Here is a 20,805-nt window from a genome sequence, read left to right as displayed (position 1 = left end):
TTCCGTTATTCCTAATGTCCACAACTAACCCACATTAGCAGCCCAGAGAGGGAATGGTCGTCTTCATTGCAGCCATAGTTTGCATAGCCATTTCCTGGATTACCATCTAACGAGGTATAAGCCATTCCTGGTAACGACCCTAGTAACAACTTCACATTTCCATCTATTGACCCATAATTGACCCCACGAGCGACCCCACTCTCTGATATTCCCTCCCATTCCGCTCATTCCTTTAGCCATATCTCTGCCCTGATGACTGATCTAATGATGACTGACCCGCTGATGACTGATCTAATGATGACTGACCCGCTGATGACGGATCTAACGATGACTGATCTAATGATGACTGACCCGTTGATGACTGATCTAATGATGACTGACCCACTGATGACTGATCTAATGATGACTGACCCGCTGATGACTGATCTAATGATGACTGACCCGCTGATGACTGACCCCCTGATGACTGACCCGCTGATGACTGACACGCTGATGACTGACTCCCTGATGACTGACCCCCTGATGACTGACACGCTGATGACTGACCCCCTGGTGGCTGACCCGCTGATGACTGACCCCCTGATGACTGACCCGCTGATGACTGACCCCCTGATGACTGACCCCCTTGATGACTGACCCGCTGATGACTGACCCGCTGATGACTGACCCCCTGATGACTGACCCCCTTGATGACTGACCCGCTGATGACTGACCCGCTGATGACTGACCCGTATCAATCATGGCGGATCCTTTCCCTGCCCGACTCTGGAACCCATGGTCATGTTGGCCACTTGAACACCGCCTAACCATTCGTTCATTAATAGTCATAACACTTCCACTTACCTTCTTCCTTCAGTATTTACTCAGCTTCGCTTAAGACAACGTCATGTGGAGGGTAAAATGATGAACAGAAGCTCACTTAACGAAATGTCGCTGAGTTGCTGATGGTCTGCCGGAGCGCAAAGAGTGAAATCACCATCCAATAATACGATTAAATATCTCATTTATAGCGACATGGAAACCAACAAAAATTTTTTTTATAAATATTCACATACTATGAATATTACTAATATCGCTGGTGTACTTTTAGTGGCATACTAATATTAGTCGTAAATTTTCTGTTTTAGTTTTTGTTTTGAGTATTCACCACCACCACCAGATGGCTGGCATTGCAATACCACTTGAACAAGTTCAATGGAACTTACTGGGTTTTTTTTTTATTATTATCATTATACTTTGTCGCTGTCTCCCGCGTTAGCGAGATAGCGCAAGGAAACAGACGAAAGAATGGCCCAACCCACCCACATACACATGTATATACATACACGTTCACACACGCACATATACATACCTATACATTTCAACGTATACATATATATACATACACAGACATATACATATATACACATGTACATAATTCATAATCTGCCTGTACTGTATGAACTCCCTCTAATAGAGTGAGGCCCCATTATGTTTTATGTTACCACACGCTGTAATGGCCACACACTTGGCCACAATGGGTGCTACAAAGATGCTCGAAATATGGGTTTCTCCCACCGTGCGACCATGACGTTATTTTGCTCCTACATTTCGACTTTGGCAAATGACTTTGAGATACGGCAAGCTCATGCGACGCCATTATTACTCTGACATCCACCCGTTGAGCCAACCCTTCCCATGGCTCATGTGAATGGTCTTCCCTTCATTTCTAAGCTTCACATCAATACAATCCTTAAATTCCTATAAAAGTAGGTACGCAACACCGCATTCCTTCTTCCTGTCTTCCAGCTCCATTGCATCTGCAAATTCCCAATCACCCCCTTGTGGCTACCTTAAAGGCTTCTGGAACAATGTCTCATGCTCAATATAACTCAATTTCTCCAAAAGCATTTTCGAAACAAGCAAACGATTTCTCTACTCTTCCCACCTCACTTTTGCGGACTTGTAGACAAAATTGGCCGCTCTAAAAATCCACAAGTCACTTCCTCCTTCCCCAGCTGACCCACCTGTTCTCATTAGCATCCCTCAGCCACTCGCCTAACTCTTCATTATGTTTAGTCCGACCTGAAAATTACGGTATGGTAGGAGCTGGGCGGGTGTGGATCACACCCTTGGATCCCATATTGACAGGCATATTCTTCCCCATCTGAGCCACATGGGTGACCAACTGATTAGGCAAATTCAACAAGGAGTTCCTATCCCATTAGCACTAGAGCCTCATAGCTAACCTCGTCCATAGAGATCAGTGTCAATCATCGCCCTTCATAATGGACATAAAATTCTCCACGCCACATTATTGGACCCAAGCAGGAATCTATTTCTTGGCTGACCCAAAAGTCAGAGACCAGCCACGTTCTGCTGCCAGTCTGTAATGTGGTGAAATAGCCACCATTTCAACAAGAGTATCCAAGCTCACCAGCTTCATTAGCAGGAAAAGCTGACTGAAGCTTCTAAGTTCCTGGTAGAACTGAGATAATTACCATCACCGCCTAAGCTACCAGTAAATGTCACAATGATCAACACTTGCTTAACACATAGTATTCACCCTTTCTCGGTGCTACAGTCACATACCTGCTTTTAAAAAGTCCTTAAAGGAAAGAAATGACACATACTGTGGATACCACCATTTATTTGATATTCTGGTGGGAAACTGAGTCACTGTAATCAATACATCACCATTGAAATAGGGTTGACTACCAACAATTTTCAGATAGTGTGCATCATTTATCCAGTGCTGCAAACACATAATCTATCTCCTTTTAATTAAAACATTAAATGGAGTTTTTAGATCTTTAGCTTCATTTAGTACTCGTCTCCTTCCAACTCGCCATCACCATCAGCAGAGTCAACACCAACTTCCTCGTAGTCCTTTTCCAGGGCCGCCAAGTCCTCACGAGCCTCTGAAAACTCTCCCTCCTCCATTCCCTCACCTACATACCTGAAGGTAGAAAGGGAAGGAATTAACTCAAGAGAACAAAACTTTAAAACTGGTATATTACCTTTATCTCTTTCCCTTCAACATAGTTGAATAAAGTGGAAAATACCTTTCTGCAGGTTACTAGCATGCCACCCATGTCCAAGACTAAACAAACCTACAACACTGTAGTCATAATCTTAGAATAATAAGCCAAGTTACAAAGGCTACAGTATGCTTCTAAAGGTCCTACTGCTGGAGATGAACAGGGATTAACGATGAAAAGCTTACTGATATAATTCAAATATCTAAACTAACAAAAGGTTCTATGAATATCTAAGCATTTTTTACATGACACAAATGAATACATCAGTAATACCAGTTCATACAAAATACACTGTGAAGCTTGGAGTAAAGCCTACTTTGCTGAAGGAAATCAATAAGAATGAGTTTGGACCCTGACGAAGCCAACACATGTAACAATGACGAAAAAACTAAACCTATTAACAATTTCTGCCAAATCAGGTGCAGCTGCAAATTAATTTTGATTTGAAATTTATTTCTGCATTAATGATATAAGCACTGAGAAGCTCAGCGCCAGATCATTTTTTTTTCTGGCCCACTGGAAGATCCAAATGACACCAAATTAGTCATATTATAAAAACATCTGCCATTCACATTTCAAATTGTATGAGCAAAAAAACAATAATGACCTTTCCTTCATGGTCCTTAATGTACCCAAAACCTTAAACACCTCTTCCATAACATGACTCACTTCAGCTCCCAAGGTTCCATCTGCTGCAACATCCAATCCTGGGCACCTAAACCACTCAATTTCCTCCAAAGCAACCCTAACTGAACTTACATTAAAATCATCCTGTCTCATCTTCTGCTGAGTCTTATCATCTTACTTTCATTCATATTCATTCTCAAAATTCTTCTTTCACACTCTCTCCAAAACTGTCATCAGTTTCTGGAACTTCTCTCTGAGGTCTGTCACCAGAGCCAAGCCATCTACAAAGAGTAACTAATAGACATCAACAACACATATAATACTATAAAAACTAGCACTTTATCATAACTGATTACAACAGTACAATACCATACCTAACACTACATGCAAATATTTTTACACACACTTGTTTTTCCCACCTTAGCGAGACATCCTCAGAAACAGTTGAATAAAGGCTTCATTTGCTTACATGCACTCTCTAGCCATTATATATAATCCACCAATAACAAAGCCTAATATCCATATTTAAAACCTACAGACTATTCCATAGTTTACCTTGAACACTTCATGTGCCCTGGTTCAGCCCACTGACAGCACATAACTCCTTTTATAACATACTGATTCACCTCTTTCTTTCCCACATACAGCTCTCTCTTTATTGAATACCGAGATACTGCAGAAACTCTTTCACTCCATCCTCCCATCTCTTTCTTGGTTTCCCTTCCTCCCTCCACTTCGGACATGTAGCTCAATACTATAAGTTGATAAAATGCACGAGAAACTATGGCACAACTTCATCATACAATTCCAATTCCATTCTCAATCATGTTCATTCCATCTATACATGCCTCAAGCCTGACGGGAGATCATTTATATTTGTTAGATGCTTTGAATACAGCAACACAGTCTTTGATAGATGCTATACTATCATTATTGTTCTCTGAACATAATGACTGGTAATAATAAAAGATTTAAAACATAAACTGAGGAACAACTTAAATAACAAAGGCTGAATGAGGCATTAGAAAAGCTGAGGAGAGGATGATATACCATGATTAGTGGGGTATTTTCTTAGTACGATGGGATTGGTCAAGAAGTTATGATACTAAACTGTGATTGGTAGAAAGGCATTATTATGCTACACTGTGACTGGCATCAGCACCTTTGCCAATTATTGTTCTCTTGCATTTTTGCTTACCTTGGAGCTTTGGTTGTTCTGTAAGAAACTTTATTACATGGCAAATGAGAAAGGACTCCCTATCATATAATCAACTATATTTCTCAAGACCCACATATCTAATGTTCATATATTTTCATTTTCATGCATGAATGTGCATCAAGCAGTGCTTGAATGCACTATTCACCTCTACCATTTCATTCTTGTATCACTCTACAAATAGTTGCTGTTATTATGTAACTATCTCATCAATGATTATCATTTACCTTGTTAACCTAGTTTTATAAGAATTTCTACATCAGAATGGGAGAGAATCCTACATCCTCTCTTTTACTTGATCCATGTCCACTGGTCGTGGTATGGTCACTTCGGTTCTAATGGCTACAAGGCTGTGTTATTGCTACTTTTAGTATAAAATTTAGTAAGATATATAAAACCAAGAGATCCTACTAGTTTTCTGCCGTGTGTTGATTAACAGTGGTGATGAATGAAACTCTAAAAAGAACTTTATGTTGCACACTTTTTCTTCATACGTTTCTATACTTCTGTACCTATTTACCACCTTCTACAAGACTTTCATTTTCCTTTAGTTTTTCTGTTCACTACTTTTCTGATAACTTTTGTAAGATGAAATCTCAGCCATGTCAAAACTTTTTCAACATACTTGTAAACAAACAGGTACAATTATCTTGAAACTCTACATATAGGTGCCCACAATGAAACTCTGCCCTTTGGCAGGCCTAGTCCATGGCACTTTTTCAGTAAAAACTTACCAGTGCACAAATGCTCTTTTGGCGTACATAAGATCAAACTTATGATCCAAACGTGCCCAGGCTTCCGCAATGGCAGTAGTGTTGGACAACATGCAAACAGCACGGGACACCTTAGCCAAATCACCACCAGGCACAATGGTTGGAGGTTGGTAGTTGATGCCCACCTGAAAAATGTATCATATACTATACTTCTTAAGTATACTATACTTCTTAAGAACATTATATTTAGAAAATAACATATGTTTGAAATATTTACTGTTGAATAAAAAGAAAGTAAATGGATTAAGTAAATGCAAGCATATCTTATAATATTCTTTAAAATTCTTAAAAAAATGGTGCCTTTAATAAATTCACACCTATACACAGTCATAAAGGCAGCATAGAAAAGAATGCACTACCTTAAAGCCTGTTGGGCACCAGTCAACAAACTGAATAGTGCGTTTGGTTTTGATTGTCGCAATAGCTGCATTGACGTCCTTGGGAACAACATCACCACGATATAAAAGACAACATGCCATGTATTTTCCATGACGAGGATCACACTTGACCATCTGCAGATTTCCAAGAGATGCTGAGTTCCAATACACATAAAAAGAGTATAACAAAATATAATCACATATCCCTCACAAGTTCTTTTCTTATTATCAAATAAATCATTACTGTACAACAAATACCCTTTAATTCACCTGATTGGCAGGTTCAAAGCATGCATTGGTGATTTCAGAAACAGAAAGCTGCTCATGGTAGGCTTTCTCAGCTGAGATGACAGGAGCATAAGTCACCAGAGGGAAGTGAATCCGTGGATAGGGCACAAGATTTGTCTGGAATTCTGTGAGGTCAACATTGAGGGCACCATCAAACCTGGAAAATAAGATGATAGGGTGAACAACTACAATTCCACATATCTAGAGATACTCTACATAGAGCATTATGGATGTATGGGATAAATGAAAAACAGCAAAGTGCTATGATATTTTACCACAAGGGTTGGCATGCATGCAAGGAAAGGAGGGTTTATTGTTTTATCTGTGTCAAGGATGCATAATACTTTCAAGTCGACAGGATGCTAACAGTAAGGGGAAGGAAGGGAAAAGAAGGTGAATCGGTTGCTGTTTGTGAATTACATGGCTCTAGTGGCAAATTCTAAAGAAAGACTGTAGTAGCTGAGAACAGTTTTGGAGAAAGCATCATAGATAAAGCTGGGAGTTTATACAAACAAAAGTAGGATAATGAAGTGAGCAAGGCAGTGAAGCTGGCCTGTCAGAGTGAGAATCTGATAAATGGCAATGAATGTAATGGTAGATGGAATTATGAGGTATGAAGTGAGTCACAGTAATGAGGGGGCTTAGGCCTTTGGCCCATTGAGAACCATATTGAAGGTAAGGTTCATAAGGGCAAAGATGGGCCTGTTTGAAGATGTATTCCCAGTAAAGATGCATATTGAGTAAAGATGCATATTGATTATATTGAGTTGCATTTACAAATCTTTACTACATCATATTGCACACAGATTATGTATAGGACCACTAATATCTAAACCAAAAATCTCATGCTTACCTGAGTGAGGCAGTGATAGAGGAGACGATCTGGCCAATAAGACGGTTGAGATTAGTGTAGGAAGGCCGTTCAATATCTAGGTTCCTTCGGCAAATATCATAGATGGCTTCGTTGTCAACCATAAAGGCACAGTCAGAATGCTCAAGAGTAGTGTGGGTGGTTAAGATGGAGTTGTATGGTTCCACAACTGCTGTAGCAACCTAGAAGATGATAATGTTTAAGTCACAGTTTAAATAATAAATACCATATCTAAATGTTACAGCAGAAGGGAAAGCTAGACAGCTGCCATAGGGAGGCACAGATGACACCAATAATTAAACAATCATGCAGTAAACACTCAGATATCAACGTCTGATCATATTAGGAACTAAGCCAATAATTATCTTCCACCTTCCGTTTAAAGGTACATAGCTGGCACCCATCTTACTTAAGCAGGAGCACTACCATGCTGAAGAATTTATGGATAAATGTTCAAAATGTTTTACCAATATGTGACACATCAGAGCATGGATATTGTTACTAAACAAAAGGTTTAGAAAAGACTCTCCATTTGCTAGCCTACTTTAAATATATGCCAGATGGCGATAAGAATTCAAAATATGCTGTGAAACTCTTAAACATTGAGTAAAATCTGAAAAAAAAAGAGACTAACTTGTGGTGCTGGGTATACAGAGAACTCCAGCTTGCTCTTCTTGCCATAATCAACAGACAGTCGTTCCATCAGCAGTGAAGTGAAGCCTGATCCAGTACCACCTCCGAAGGAATGGAAGATCAAGAAGCCCTGAAAAAAAATTTTGTTGGTTAGGAATAGAATAATTAGACCTTAAACTGTATCAATATACCTATTGATAATTACTGGAATCACTTCAAACATACAGTCAAGAGAAGAAGACATTCTCCACTGCATTCATTCAAAATGAAAAAACCTTAAAGTAGTTTCTATCAGCAATTTCAACTAAGAAATAACATATACAATATCAACTGTGACCGATGCTTTTTTACCTTGTTTTAAAGTAATATGCAGGGCATTACCCAACTCAGCCTACTTGTGGTATATGTTTACTGCAAACACAGCAGTTACACTTAAAGAAGGTGATTTGAAGCAGAATGCAAGAGGTGAGGTAAAGCGGTGAAATCAATTGTACAACTGTACAAATCTCCTAATAAATATAAGAATAAGATATTTCACAAAGAAATTCACACTCTTTCTAGTTTTTTTATGTCAGGGGAAGTTTAGTATGAGAATCAGATTTCTCAAGCTTAAGTAGGGTTCATATACTGCAAAGAATCTCTTCTAACAGATATCATACACAGTCTAATTTACCTTTCCACATCATTCAGCCATGTCAGTACTTGCTAGGACTCTGGAAACTTCTGTCCCTTTCAACCTTTGAGCCTTTTATTGAGGATCCGAAATGCATGTTTCATTAAAGATAAATCTTTTTTTTAGCTACAGAGATACTGTATCCCTCCCCTAACTTTCCTTTCAAGATTCAACTTCACTATACCTATACATCTATCTCTGATGCCTGTTCCATCTGAGAACTCCCATCAAGGGGTGGCCACAACAAAAGAGTCTTCACTTATCCCTGTCTTTACATGCCTCCCTTGCATAAACCATTCCATACATTCTTTTTCCACCTTTATCCAAAGTATAATTTAGTTCACTTTCTTCTTTCACTTTATATGGCTTTACAAAATCTATACTTTCACTGTTTCCTTTCAAACACCATTCTTTACTTTTACTTGCATTCACCTTCAATCGCCTATGCTTACACACATCATAAAACACACTTACAACCTTCTGCAACTCCTCTTCACTCTCGGTAAACAACACAAAAGTCATCCAAAAACAGGGTTGCCACTATCCACCATATCTCACCACCGCACTCCATCTCTGCACCCCTTTTCCCTAGTTTTGCTTTATTCCCTCTTATCACTCCATCCACATACATATCAAAAAGCCACGGTGTCATCATATAACCTTGCCTCACACCTACATGTATCCCAAAACTTTCACTCAACTCTCCATCTACTCTTATATATGCATTTGCTCCTCTATAAAGGCTTTCTCAACATGCAAAAATTGTCCACCTACACCATATATCCTTAACACATCCCATAAAGAATTCTGTTCAACTCTGTCATACACTCTCCAGATCCATAAAAGCTGCATGCAACTTCTTACCTTTTGCTAAATACTTATCCACAGTCATCTTTACCACAAAAATCTGATCCACACATCCCCTATCTTTCCCAAAACCCCCTTGCTCTTCATTTATTCTACATTCAGTCACTTCCATCATTATCAAATAACTGTAAAAGTAACAACTGTGTGGATAATGCTGTGTTAAGATTTCTTAGTGGTTTGGAAAAGTGATCAGGTACATAGCCACCTGAAAGATCACCAAATAATCGGAAAGTCATAGAACAATGATACCATATTACAAGGATATGATACAGTATAGGGTAATATGCTGAACAAGGTTTGCCATACCAAACAAAAATGAACAAAGGAAAATCCTTCCATACTTCAGCATATGCCACATTTAAGAGTAGATTTAAGAGTAGAAAGGGAATTTCCTATTCACTTTGACATCAAAATAATAACATTGTACTTCTTCAAGTGAATCGTCATTCACAACAAATTTAGGTTTCTAACACATCTTCCATTGTTTCAAACCTCAGCATCAAGGAAAGGAAGGTTCACATATATTTCTTCCTCAGCCAATGTTCATTATATTTTCTGCAAGCATATATTCAAGCAACCTTGCAGTTTTAGTTGGATTATGTCCAGTATGCAGGGAAGATAGCATAGCACAATAGCAAGTCTATCCCCAGGGCACTGGGAATCCTTGGCCTTTGCCAGTCTCAGGGCTGAGGGCTTCAGCTCTGCAAAATTAATTTCCACAAAAGGTGCTTGGCTCTATACATCTGGTCCATCTCACACAAATGGGAATGGAAACACGAACTGTAGATACATAATCAGACATTCTATGCCAAGATTCAAATTCAATATCATACAACAGGCAAGCATGGCGGGCTAGTCACTGCATCAAAGATACTGGGCTGAATTAACCTTTCTTGTTTATGTCAGCTAAAAAGAAAGGAAATCTTGTTAAAGACAATAAATTTCAACATTCTGTCGTGGTACATATTTTTCATATGATCATCCTCAGCCACTGCTTTAGTGCTTGCTGTATGCATATTTTTCCAGCCCTATCAAGTCATGATAGCCTTCAGAGATGCAAAGGGTAGACTAATTCAGAGACCATTTAATGTGACATTAAGTCATACAAACAAATCAGCATTTTTCCTATGTATTTATCTTTGTCAAAGCTTCAAGAGATTTCTCATACTACCCTAAGTCCCTTAAGCAATGAAGCTTAATCTCTATTCTGATCCACTAAAGTATTCCTTCCCCACCTCTGCAACAATCATCATTCTGTAGGTTACAGATTCTATGAAGTTAGAAGAATTTCAAATACTATAGAGTAATAAATCATTCACCCTCATAATATCAAAATCATATAATCATATTTGTAAAACTTTGTATGTACGTATCCTAAACCCACCTGAAGACCAGTGCACATGTCAGCAATCTTGCGGAGTCTGTCCAGTACGAGGTCCACAATCTCCTTTCCAATAGTGTAGTGACCACGGGCATAGTTATTGGCAGCATCTTCCTTCCCCGTTATTAGTTGCTCAGGATGAAACAATTGGCGATATGTCCCTGTGCGTACTTCATCTAAGGAATAAAAAAAAAAGCATGAACCTAGAAACAAAATATTTTGTGCATACACAACAAAAATTCGCATCAATATTTTACACCATTAGACTCTATCCACATATGATAATACATACCTACAACTGAAGGCTCCAAATCTACGAACACTGCCCTAGGAACGTGCTTGCCAGATGATGTCTCACTGAAGAAGGTGTTGAATGAGTCGTCACCACCACCAATAGTTTTGTCTGAGGGCATCTGACCATCAGGCTGTATGCCATGTTCCAAGCAGTAAAGCTCCCAGCAGGCATTGCCCATCTGGACACCAGCCTGGCCGATGTGGACACTGATGCACTCACGCTAAAGAAAGAAAAAGCAGTCAGTGTATCTTCCAATGCACATTTCTCCCAACCCATGTTATCCAATTTTGGAGGGCAATTGTATACATTTTCATAAAACATGCAATAACCAAACCAGAAACTCCACATCTTATTTACTCTTCCATCTGTATCATCTGATTTCTTTGTACTAATACATTTGTGTATAAGATATGGTTTCCCATGGTAGGGAAAGATCTCAATCTCTATAAAAGAATAAAAGTAAAAAAAAATTCCTCAAAAGATCTCAGAGCAAAAGGTGCCATTGAGGAAAAGGCAAAATGAACAAGCTTTTTCCGTCAGATTTATAGGAGAAAATATGTTCAAACTGATCTATCATTAGAAAACAAACTGGATTAAGAAAATTTCACTTTAAGTGGACAATATTTTCAACCTGCTTTGTAGGACTCAAGTCTCAGCAGTGAGAGATTTGCATAAGCTCCTATAAAATCATACCAATGTAAAGATGTGATTACATAACACTACCCAGCCATCTAAAAAAAAATAACACAAAAGATAACTGGTGAAAAATTATATATATTCTTTGAAATGTGGAGACAGACCATGAACTAACTAGTTTTTCCAACTATAGTAGGGTAATTACAGGTATGATGAGAAAGGATGAGGTCATGCCTATTTCTGTTCCAGGCACTAAGGGAAATGGCGAACAAGTAAGGAGAAAGATTTAGTAATCACAGCCAAGAGACAATATTAAAGTCAACTTCAGCCTCACACACTGAACCTCAAGCCATTGTAAGCAAAGGAGTTTTTTGTATATGGAACATTTCTCCTTGCTGAGCACCTACCACCAATACACCAATAATATTTCACTACTAATGTACTATCTGTTCTTTCTACAGAAACATACTTTTTTCAGTTTATCTACAGCCACATGATGCACGAACAAAGGTAAAATGATGAGATTTGTACCAGTTCAAACTTTTTATTGGGAAAATTCAGTATTCCTAGGTAGAAGGTACACAAAGAAGATATCATCCAGGACAAGGTATAAACTTTGAGCTTGTAACTTTCAATGGCGATCTTCACAAGCTAAAAGCAGAGCTTTGGGCCTCGTATGGTGCTCTGATTCAGGGTCGTCCCTTTTTAACATCCAGCAGTAATCTGCCAACATTCCTTCATTCCAGAAACCCTGGTATCGAGGCTCCATCACACTGATGTCCTGATGGAAGCGCTCTCCTTGTTCATCAGACACAGCTCCAAGGTTCTCGCAAGAATGTCCAGATGTGAGTGAAGGAAATGCACCTTTGAGCACCATCCTGCATCCCAGTACAGAATCGGATTTTCAGAAGTCTTTTCACGCTGCTTTCAAAATCCAGAGACCTTATGTTTCCCAAAAAATTTTCAGATGGCCAACTGGAAGAGTTGCAGGCCTCCAGCTCCAGGTCAAGATGTGTTGTGCTGAAAATGTGGTCTTCCAGGAGTTCCTTTGTCTGCAGACCAACAATGATGCCTTCTTTCAACTTAGCCTCAGTGACGGCAAATTCTTCCATCACATACCCGAATCCTTTTGGGTTTCTTTTGACAAGTGTTTTCACAAATTGCTTCCTAAGACCAAGCTTCAGGTGGAGCAGCAGGGAAGAACATTTTGTGGATCAACCAGAGGCTTATCCTGGACACGAAATTCCTGGTTCATATGATCCTTGTGGCCAGTCCGGCTCCATATAACGCCTGGAAGTGGCTTGAGTCTCCCAGAGACATAAAAAACCTGCAGTATTTCGAGAATCATGACTGCATCCCATCAGCATGTCCATCACTCTCAAGTCTCCACATAATTTCCAGTTGCAATTGTTGCATTTCATGGCATCTAGGAGCCCCCTACATGTTCTCATCAGTCATGTGCATTGATGCCCTACAGGAACGAAGGGCTTCTTGTTCCCATCGTGGACCAGCATCAGTTTCACACTTTTCTGTGACGAGTGGATGAAGAAGCGCCATTGAGAGAGCTCGTGTGCTCTTGGGAGAAGCAGTGGAATAATGCGTCCATGTTGCTGCCCAAACAGAGCGGTCCATCCACGAAAATATGAGAAAAGTCTTGTTTCCTTTTCCTGACGTATGTCATGTGAGCGTCTTTCTTGAGCAGACATTCTTACTTTAGATGAGATGGTAAAAGTTTAGCTTTATCATCCGTTAGTGTCAACCAAATCTCTTGCGAACAGTAGATGTGATGCAAGATAGATTGTATTTTCGAAATCCAACACCCACAACTGTATCATGTACACTACAAGCTATGTGTGATGAAAATTAGTTGAGCAATGGAATTGCAGTACACACAAATACAGAATAGATCAGAGATACATAATAGCTATAGTTACTATACGTGTTTTAGCCATATTATGATTATAGGAGTAAATATTTTGATTATACGTGTTTTAACCATATGATTATAGGAGTAAATATTTTGAGTATACGTGTTTTAACCATATGATTATAGGAGTAAATATTTTGATTATACGTGTTTTAACCATATTATGATTATAGGAGTAAATATTTTGATTATAAGTTTTGTAATTTCTCATATTACTGTACCTTACAGCAAAGGTCATATATGCAATAGGAAGGTGTATGGTCTGAGTTATCTGAAACACCTGAAAGTGGTCAACTTTTTTTGATTGATTACAACGACGCTGACCTTAAATGACCCTAGCAGCTGAAGGACCTAATGCTTAAATAACCAAACAACCAACAGCTTGTTACAACACATACACACACACACACACACAGGAGCCAGGAAAGGCATACCAAGCACACACACACACCCGACTTGTGCCAGTAATGGTATCCCAGAGAACAGGGTGTCATTGATATGTGTGTGTGTGTGTGTGTGTGTGTGTGTCAGGCTTCATCTTCGTGTACAGTTTTACACCACTTTTTTCCCACCATTAAGAATTTGGATGAACGAGTTTACGAATATAGACTCAGCACCTCACTTCACAGAATCTACATTTTCTTGAGTGTTAAAGTAACATATACATGTATGAACATAAAACTCCTTAAAGGTTACCCCTAAATTTTAAGTGCAAGTTGAAGAAATAACCTTAAGAGATCCTAATTAAAATTAGGTGTTCTAATTTGGGTATGGCGTCTTAACTTGGGTTTGGTGTCTTAACTTGGGTTACGTGTCCTAACTTGCCTTTTATCTTAACTTGGGTTGCGTGTTCTAACTTGCCTTGTATCTTAACTTGGGTTACGTGTCCTAACTTGCCTTGTATCTAAACTTGGGTTGCGTGTTCTAACTTGCCTTGTATCTTAACTTGGGTTGCGTGTTCTAACTTGCCTTGTATCTTAACTTGGGTTGCGTGTTCTAACTTGCCTTGTATCTTAACTTGGGTTACGTGTCCTAACATGCCTTGTATCTTAACTTGGGTTACGTGTTCTAACTTGCCTTGTATCTTAACTTGGGTTACGTGTTCTAACTTGCCTTGTATCTTAACTTGGGTTGCGTGTTCTAACTTGCCTTGTATCTTAACTTGGGTTGCGTGTTCTAACTTGGGTTAGGTGTCCTAACTTCGTTAAGATGGATGACTAGCAGGTAAAATGTACAAACTTATTTCAACAGTGCAGAAAAATAAGTAAATAGTATTATACTTTGAGCTCAATGGAGTTTATTAATTAGAGACGTATTGTTAGTATATCATGAAAATAAGCCTCTGAATTGCTGATTTGATTCCAATGATATGATTACAAATTAACAAGTGCCAAGTGGAGAAGCGACCAGTAAACCATGAATGGAAAATGAAAGGTTCGTTGGTAGGCAAATGGGCTGAGTTTCCCTCTCTCTCTCTCTCTCTCTCTCTCTCTCCTCAATCAACATTCCATGGACTGGTTGCAACATCAGATTTGGCTACCATTCCCTAACTCTCCCTTTAATCTAACTCAAGCAAACATCTTTCTTCAGACATGAAATCCCTGCCTGACTTTAATCCGCTTCACGTAACGTCGCTACAATGTTGGATTTGTCCGCCTTAAAATAGGCTAATTAAACCCCTCTCTCTCTTCCTATAACGATATTTATTTATTCTAACGTTTACATGACAAGTAGAAAGCAAGAGCTCCTAATTTAGAACTGTGGATAATATATCTACAAGGGTAGATATATTATCTTCATGACCTGTGTCTAGTGTGGGATTTGAAGGTAATCAAAAGCTAAAAGCCATGACGTCAGAATCCGTACAAGTCTACAAAAACGCCATTTCTTTCTATAATAATCCCGGGTCTGAGAACCCGTTATCTCTCTTTATCTTCCTCCTCTGCCATCATCCTCATGCCTGTGTCTTCCCTTCCTCTCCCACACACTCTCCCCTCTCTCCTCTCCCACACACTCTCCCCTCTCCTCTCCCACGCACTCTCCCCTCTCCTCTCCCACACACTCTCCCCTCTCCTCTCCCACACACTCTCCCCTCTCCTCTCCCACACACGACTCTCACCATCAATTATATTTAGCCTAACGTAATCTCTCACAGAAATATACGCCATCAGTTTACTGGATCCGTCCACAGTTGATATTACACACTCAGTTGCCACACCTCACATATATATAGAAGTTCTTTAAGATCTAACACTATATCATTATCTCTTAACACTTAGTAATCTACATTTTTATATTTGGATTTTTTTATTAAACTGATAAGATGGAAGAATTTACGGAGATCCGCACATATGCGAGAAAGTCTTAAAATAATCACAACATCTGCATCTCATTATTTATTTCCCGTTTTCTATTGCATGGCCATATACATTAAAGTCTTTCTGTCTCTCATTAGTGAACAATATCAAATTAACTGTATACTTTTTGGGATTGTATTAGACCGCTTCTAAAGTCTTAAGTGATCAGCATTCAAAAATTGATATATATATTTACAAATGACATTAACGTGGTAATATTCCACACTGTAAATTTAATTCAATAGGTGTTTTACAGTTTATATAATAATACTTGGCTAACTTCTCTATCATCTATCTATCAAGTCTGATAAAAGTCTATTGACTGGGTAAGTGTTCAAGATGACAGAAGAATTTGAACGTGAAATTCCTAACATTTTAATCTTCAACTTAAGACATTTTCTCCGTAGATCCGTGACTAGCTTAATTCAATAGGAAATATTTGTTTAAAAATATATATAAATCACTATATTGATTGGCCCTAAACTGAAGAAAATGTATATATATGACAAGAGAGTATAGAAGATTCTGTTCCAACTATAGCATATTTAAAGGATCCTATATTACTAATCTATATATAGATTTTATAATGAAATCTATCCTACAAACGATGAAGTATATATATATATATATATATATATATATATATATATATATATATATATATATATATATATATATATATATATATCCCACCTTCCCACAACCTGATACACCTCCCACCGCTCCCGTCCCACTGTGGGATACTCCCATCCCACACCTCCGGGATACCCGCATCCCACTGTATCCCACTGTATCCCACTGTACTGGTTCGATCCCAGGATCATCTTAATATCTTTGTTGGGCCAATTTTTCTCTTACGTCACTGAATACCTTCGATTATGCATATAATCAACCTAATCTACTTTTAATCGATAAATCTATCGATTCAAAACTAAAATCTCGACCCAACTTCCTAAATTTCAATCTAAAAAAAATTACAAAAAAAATTGATCCGTCCTAAATCTAATCTAAAGCAAATTAAGTACAAAAAATTGTTCCGTTTTAAAGTCAATTTCAAAAAACTTAGGTAAAAATCTTGATCCACCGTCTTAAATCTAATTTCAAAAACTTAGGTAAAAATCTTGATCCACCGTCTTAAAATCTAATTTTAAAAACATGTAAAAATCTTGATCCGTCTTAAATTTAATTTTAAAAACTTAGGTAAAAATCTTGATCCACCGTCTTAAAATCTAATTTTAAAAACATGTAAAAATCTTGATCCGACGTCTTAAATTTAATTTTAAAAAACTTACGTAAAAATCTTGATCCAACGTCTTCAATTTAATTTTAAAAACTTAGGTAAAAATCTTGATCCAACGTCTTAAATCTAATTTTAAAAACTAAGTAAAAATTTTTATTCGTCTTAAATTTGATTTTAAAAACTTAAGTAAAAATCTTGATCCAACTTCTTAAATTTAATTCTAAAAACTTACGTAAAAATTTTGATCCGTCTTAAATTTAATCTTAAAAATTTACATTTTTTTGCTTTAAGTGGTAACGTATTTTCCTATGGTTTGATTTGCTGTATTTTCTCCATAGAAACAACTGTTGCTTTTCTTCATATAACACAAGGTTTATTATTGAACATAAAAAAAAGAGACAAGAGGAAAGAGCTTATTACAACACTTATGAAAAAAATTATATAACCTGAAAAAATTCCTTTATGGGCAAAAAAAAAATATATATATATATATATATATATATATAAACTGAAAAAAATCCATTATGGGCAAAAAATTATATAAACTGAAAAAATTCCATTATGGGCAAAAAATATATTTGCCCAATTTTAATTTTTGGCCGATTTTTCTCATACCATTTCCATAATTCTTAGGTCATTTTTTTTTAAATGCTGACCAGATACACAACGTAATTGGTAATTACCCTATGCTTAGCTTCAAGCCCCTGTCTTTAATTATAAGTTAAATTATAATTAATTATAAGTTAATTATAAGTTAAATTACTTTCCGAAGTACATGTGAGCAATCTAACATTTATGAAGAGTTGAAATGTTTATGGCAGAATGTATATAATGGGTCGCTAGCTGGAGACGCATGTATTCTGCAGCGAATCGTTCCACATACTAGTTCAGTAAATGGCCACGATGTGTAAATGGCCATTATTAATAACGTGAGCACCAGTGCATGACCTAACTACCTTGAACTGCCAGTTCTCCACACCAGTATGAATCACCAACAATAACTGCTCGTTTAACGGGTGTGATTATACCAAACCATCCCAGATGGTGGGAGGGTGAGTGGATAACTACCATCCCACCACAGATGGGAGGGGGTCATTGGAGGTCAAGTGCCATAAAAGGTAAATAAAAACAGTTGTTGTGTGTGGGTCGGGGTTGCCAGATGGCGACGGAGGGAAAGATTAAGGACCGGAATATAGCAAAAAAAAATTCCATGGCGCTACAGTATAGCAGGCTAACCTCATATAAACTATAAAAACTCATCTAAATCCATAGTGTAGTGAAGTAATACTAAATAAAGTGCTGAAATATGACAAAGGGAAGGATTACACTTCAAAAGATGAGGATATATTGGTACGTAAATGTATATATGAAGACCCTGTGTGTGTGTGTGTGTGTGTGTGTGTGAGGACCCTCCCTGGTCTTTGACCGACACGGATGGTCGCCATGGTCTCTACCCTCATGACTCATCACCAGACCCCCCCACCCTCCTTGCATCCTCCTCCCCCACACACACCCCACACCCCCACACCTCACTCTCCCTCCCTCCACACTCCACCTTCCCTCCCTCACTGATCATGTATTCAGCCACAGCACAAGAGCCATCATAACGACCTTAAACGACCGTTACACCTTCGACAAGGACGAAAATGGCCGGCCATTTTTCATACGAGAAATATAAACAAACCCAGATGGCAGCATCGAACAGCCTAGTGGTACAAGCAATCACATTAGTAATTTAAAGACGCTCTTGCATGGGTAGCGAACAGCCTCTCAAACCACCATAAGATATAATTAATCACTAACTACACATGACAACAAGTGTAGAAAAGGGATGAGAAACAGGTAAGAAAAAAAACATGGCGGACAAGCCACCGAACTCTCGATCGTGTTCGCGCCTTTTTGAGCCACGACAGCAACACTCGCTCGCCCTCCCTCACCGCGAGCAGGAGGGAGGGAGAGCGAGTAGATTATGCAAAGGAGTTGTGGCCGCCGGTGGGGGATGTACCTCAAAGGATTCCAACAAGAGGAAGTACGCGCCTTCCTGAGGGAGGGAGGGTGCGCGCGCGCGCGCGCCGCCCCGCGCTGCGCCTTTGTTTAGCTTGTGGACCTGACCACCAGATGGCAGCACAAGTCCACAACAACACACGAAGGTAAACTTCGTTCTCTGGTCCACAGCACGAAATTATATTTACTTTCCTTAATCCTAGTAAAGAAATTACCTTAAAAAATATATAATAAAAGTAATAAGATATTCTGTTGACTTACTGGAATAAGACGATGATTTTAATGTCAGCCATCACTTCGCCTCACTCGCCTCCATTATGTCAGTCATTTACTCTCGCCTGACACCACCATTATTATATATATATATATATATATATATATATATATATATATATATATATATATATATATATATTATTTATCATATTGTCGCTGTCTCCCGCGTTAGCGAGGTAGCGCAAGGAAACAAGACGAAAGACTATAGCCCCAACCCACCCACACACACATGTATATATATATATATATATATATATATATATATATATATATATATATATATATATATATATATATATACATACACGTCCACACACGCACATATATACATACCTATACATTTCAACGTATACATACACATACATACACAGACATATACATATATACACATGGACATATTGATACTTGCTGCCTTCATCCATTCCCGTCGCCACACATAGAATGTGTCATATATAAGATGCAGAATTGTTTACTTTGGTCTGCTGGTCTGGTACACAGACATGACCACATACACATCACTCTGCCATCACCAGAAGCTGTGCTGACAACTGGTGACCCATTTTCTATGAGGAAATACCAGCTTGTATCTGTTAATGAAGGGTAGGACTATTATGGTTAACGAAAATGGGAAGCTGGTCTCACGAGCAGGTGCAATACGTACTGTTCAATGTTTACTGATCTTGGTTGATACAATTAAAAGCTGTTTACTGTTTACACGTTTTCTTTTCTGCATTAAATAAGTTATTTGGTATTTACAGTTTAAAGTAATTGATGTAAATATCAAATAGACTTTATGAATCATTTTAGCAATACGTGGTAACATGACATAGTTTCACATTTCAATTTGGTTATACAGCTACAAGAATTTACTGTTGACGATAATAAAATACAGCAATACAGTAGTTTATGAATTATTATGTACCAGTCTGAAACCTGTGGCGAACCGGTTAGAAATTTCAAGGTCACGAAATGGATTTTCTTGTGTTATACATAGAACTGTGGTCGAGCAATCAATACAGCAAGCTGACCTATTTCAGTTATTCTATGAAATCACTGTATTTGTGGGGGGGGGGAGGGGTGGGAATTGCTGTAATATTACAGAACAATCGTTCAATCAATACAGCAAGCTGACCTATTTCAGTTATTCTATGAAATCACTGTATTTGTGGGGGGAGGGGTGGGAAATTGCTGTAATATTACAGAACAATCGTTCAATTTTTTAGGTTTATGGATATAAAAAACGAGGCGCTGGTCTAACATGATCCAAGAATACATTATAAATTTTTATTTACAAGATATATTATTCTAACTACATCAATAATACAGCTGGGTTATGTGGCTGTA

General features: G+C 38.2%; 1 protein-coding gene and 1 long non-coding RNA gene across 2 annotated transcripts in view; both read right to left on the bottom strand.

Annotated features, from left to right (window-relative positions):
• LOC139763729 (uncharacterized) overlaps positions 1-1,051 on the bottom strand; it is an 81,896-nt gene extending 80,845 nt beyond the window's left edge. Inside the window, exon 1 of the long non-coding RNA XR_011716224.1 lies at positions 844-1,051. This is a non-coding gene — a long non-coding RNA (uncharacterized lncRNA). The remainder of the gene's footprint in view (positions 1-843) is intronic.
• Positions 1,052-2,612: 1,561 nt separating this feature from the next.
• LOC139763663 (tubulin alpha-1A chain-like) overlaps positions 2,613-20,805 on the bottom strand; it is a 39,943-nt gene continuing 21,750 nt past the window's right edge. The window contains exons 2-9 of the mRNA XM_071689961.1: positions 11,019-11,241; positions 10,730-10,902; positions 7,807-7,935; positions 7,155-7,354; positions 6,284-6,458; positions 5,996-6,148; positions 5,598-5,761; positions 2,613-2,938 (exon numbers count right to left, since the gene is read on the bottom strand). Coding sequence (XP_071546062.1) covers positions 2,803-2,938; positions 5,598-5,761; positions 5,996-6,148; positions 6,284-6,458; positions 7,155-7,354; positions 7,807-7,935; positions 10,730-10,902; positions 11,019-11,241 — 1,353 coding nt within the window. The 3' untranslated portion in view covers positions 2,613-2,802. The remainder of the gene's footprint in view (positions 2,939-5,597; positions 5,762-5,995; positions 6,149-6,283; positions 6,459-7,154; positions 7,355-7,806; positions 7,936-10,729; positions 10,903-11,018; positions 11,242-20,805) is intronic.

This window comes from Panulirus ornatus, chromosome 47 (assembly GCF_036320965.1).
Source record: "Panulirus ornatus isolate Po-2019 chromosome 47, ASM3632096v1, whole genome shotgun sequence".
NCBI classification, from domain to species: Eukaryota; Metazoa; Arthropoda; class Malacostraca; order Decapoda; family Palinuridae; genus Panulirus; species Panulirus ornatus.
The sequence above is the reverse complement of the archived record's forward strand: the minus strand, read 5'-3'. Positions and strand labels throughout refer to the sequence as shown.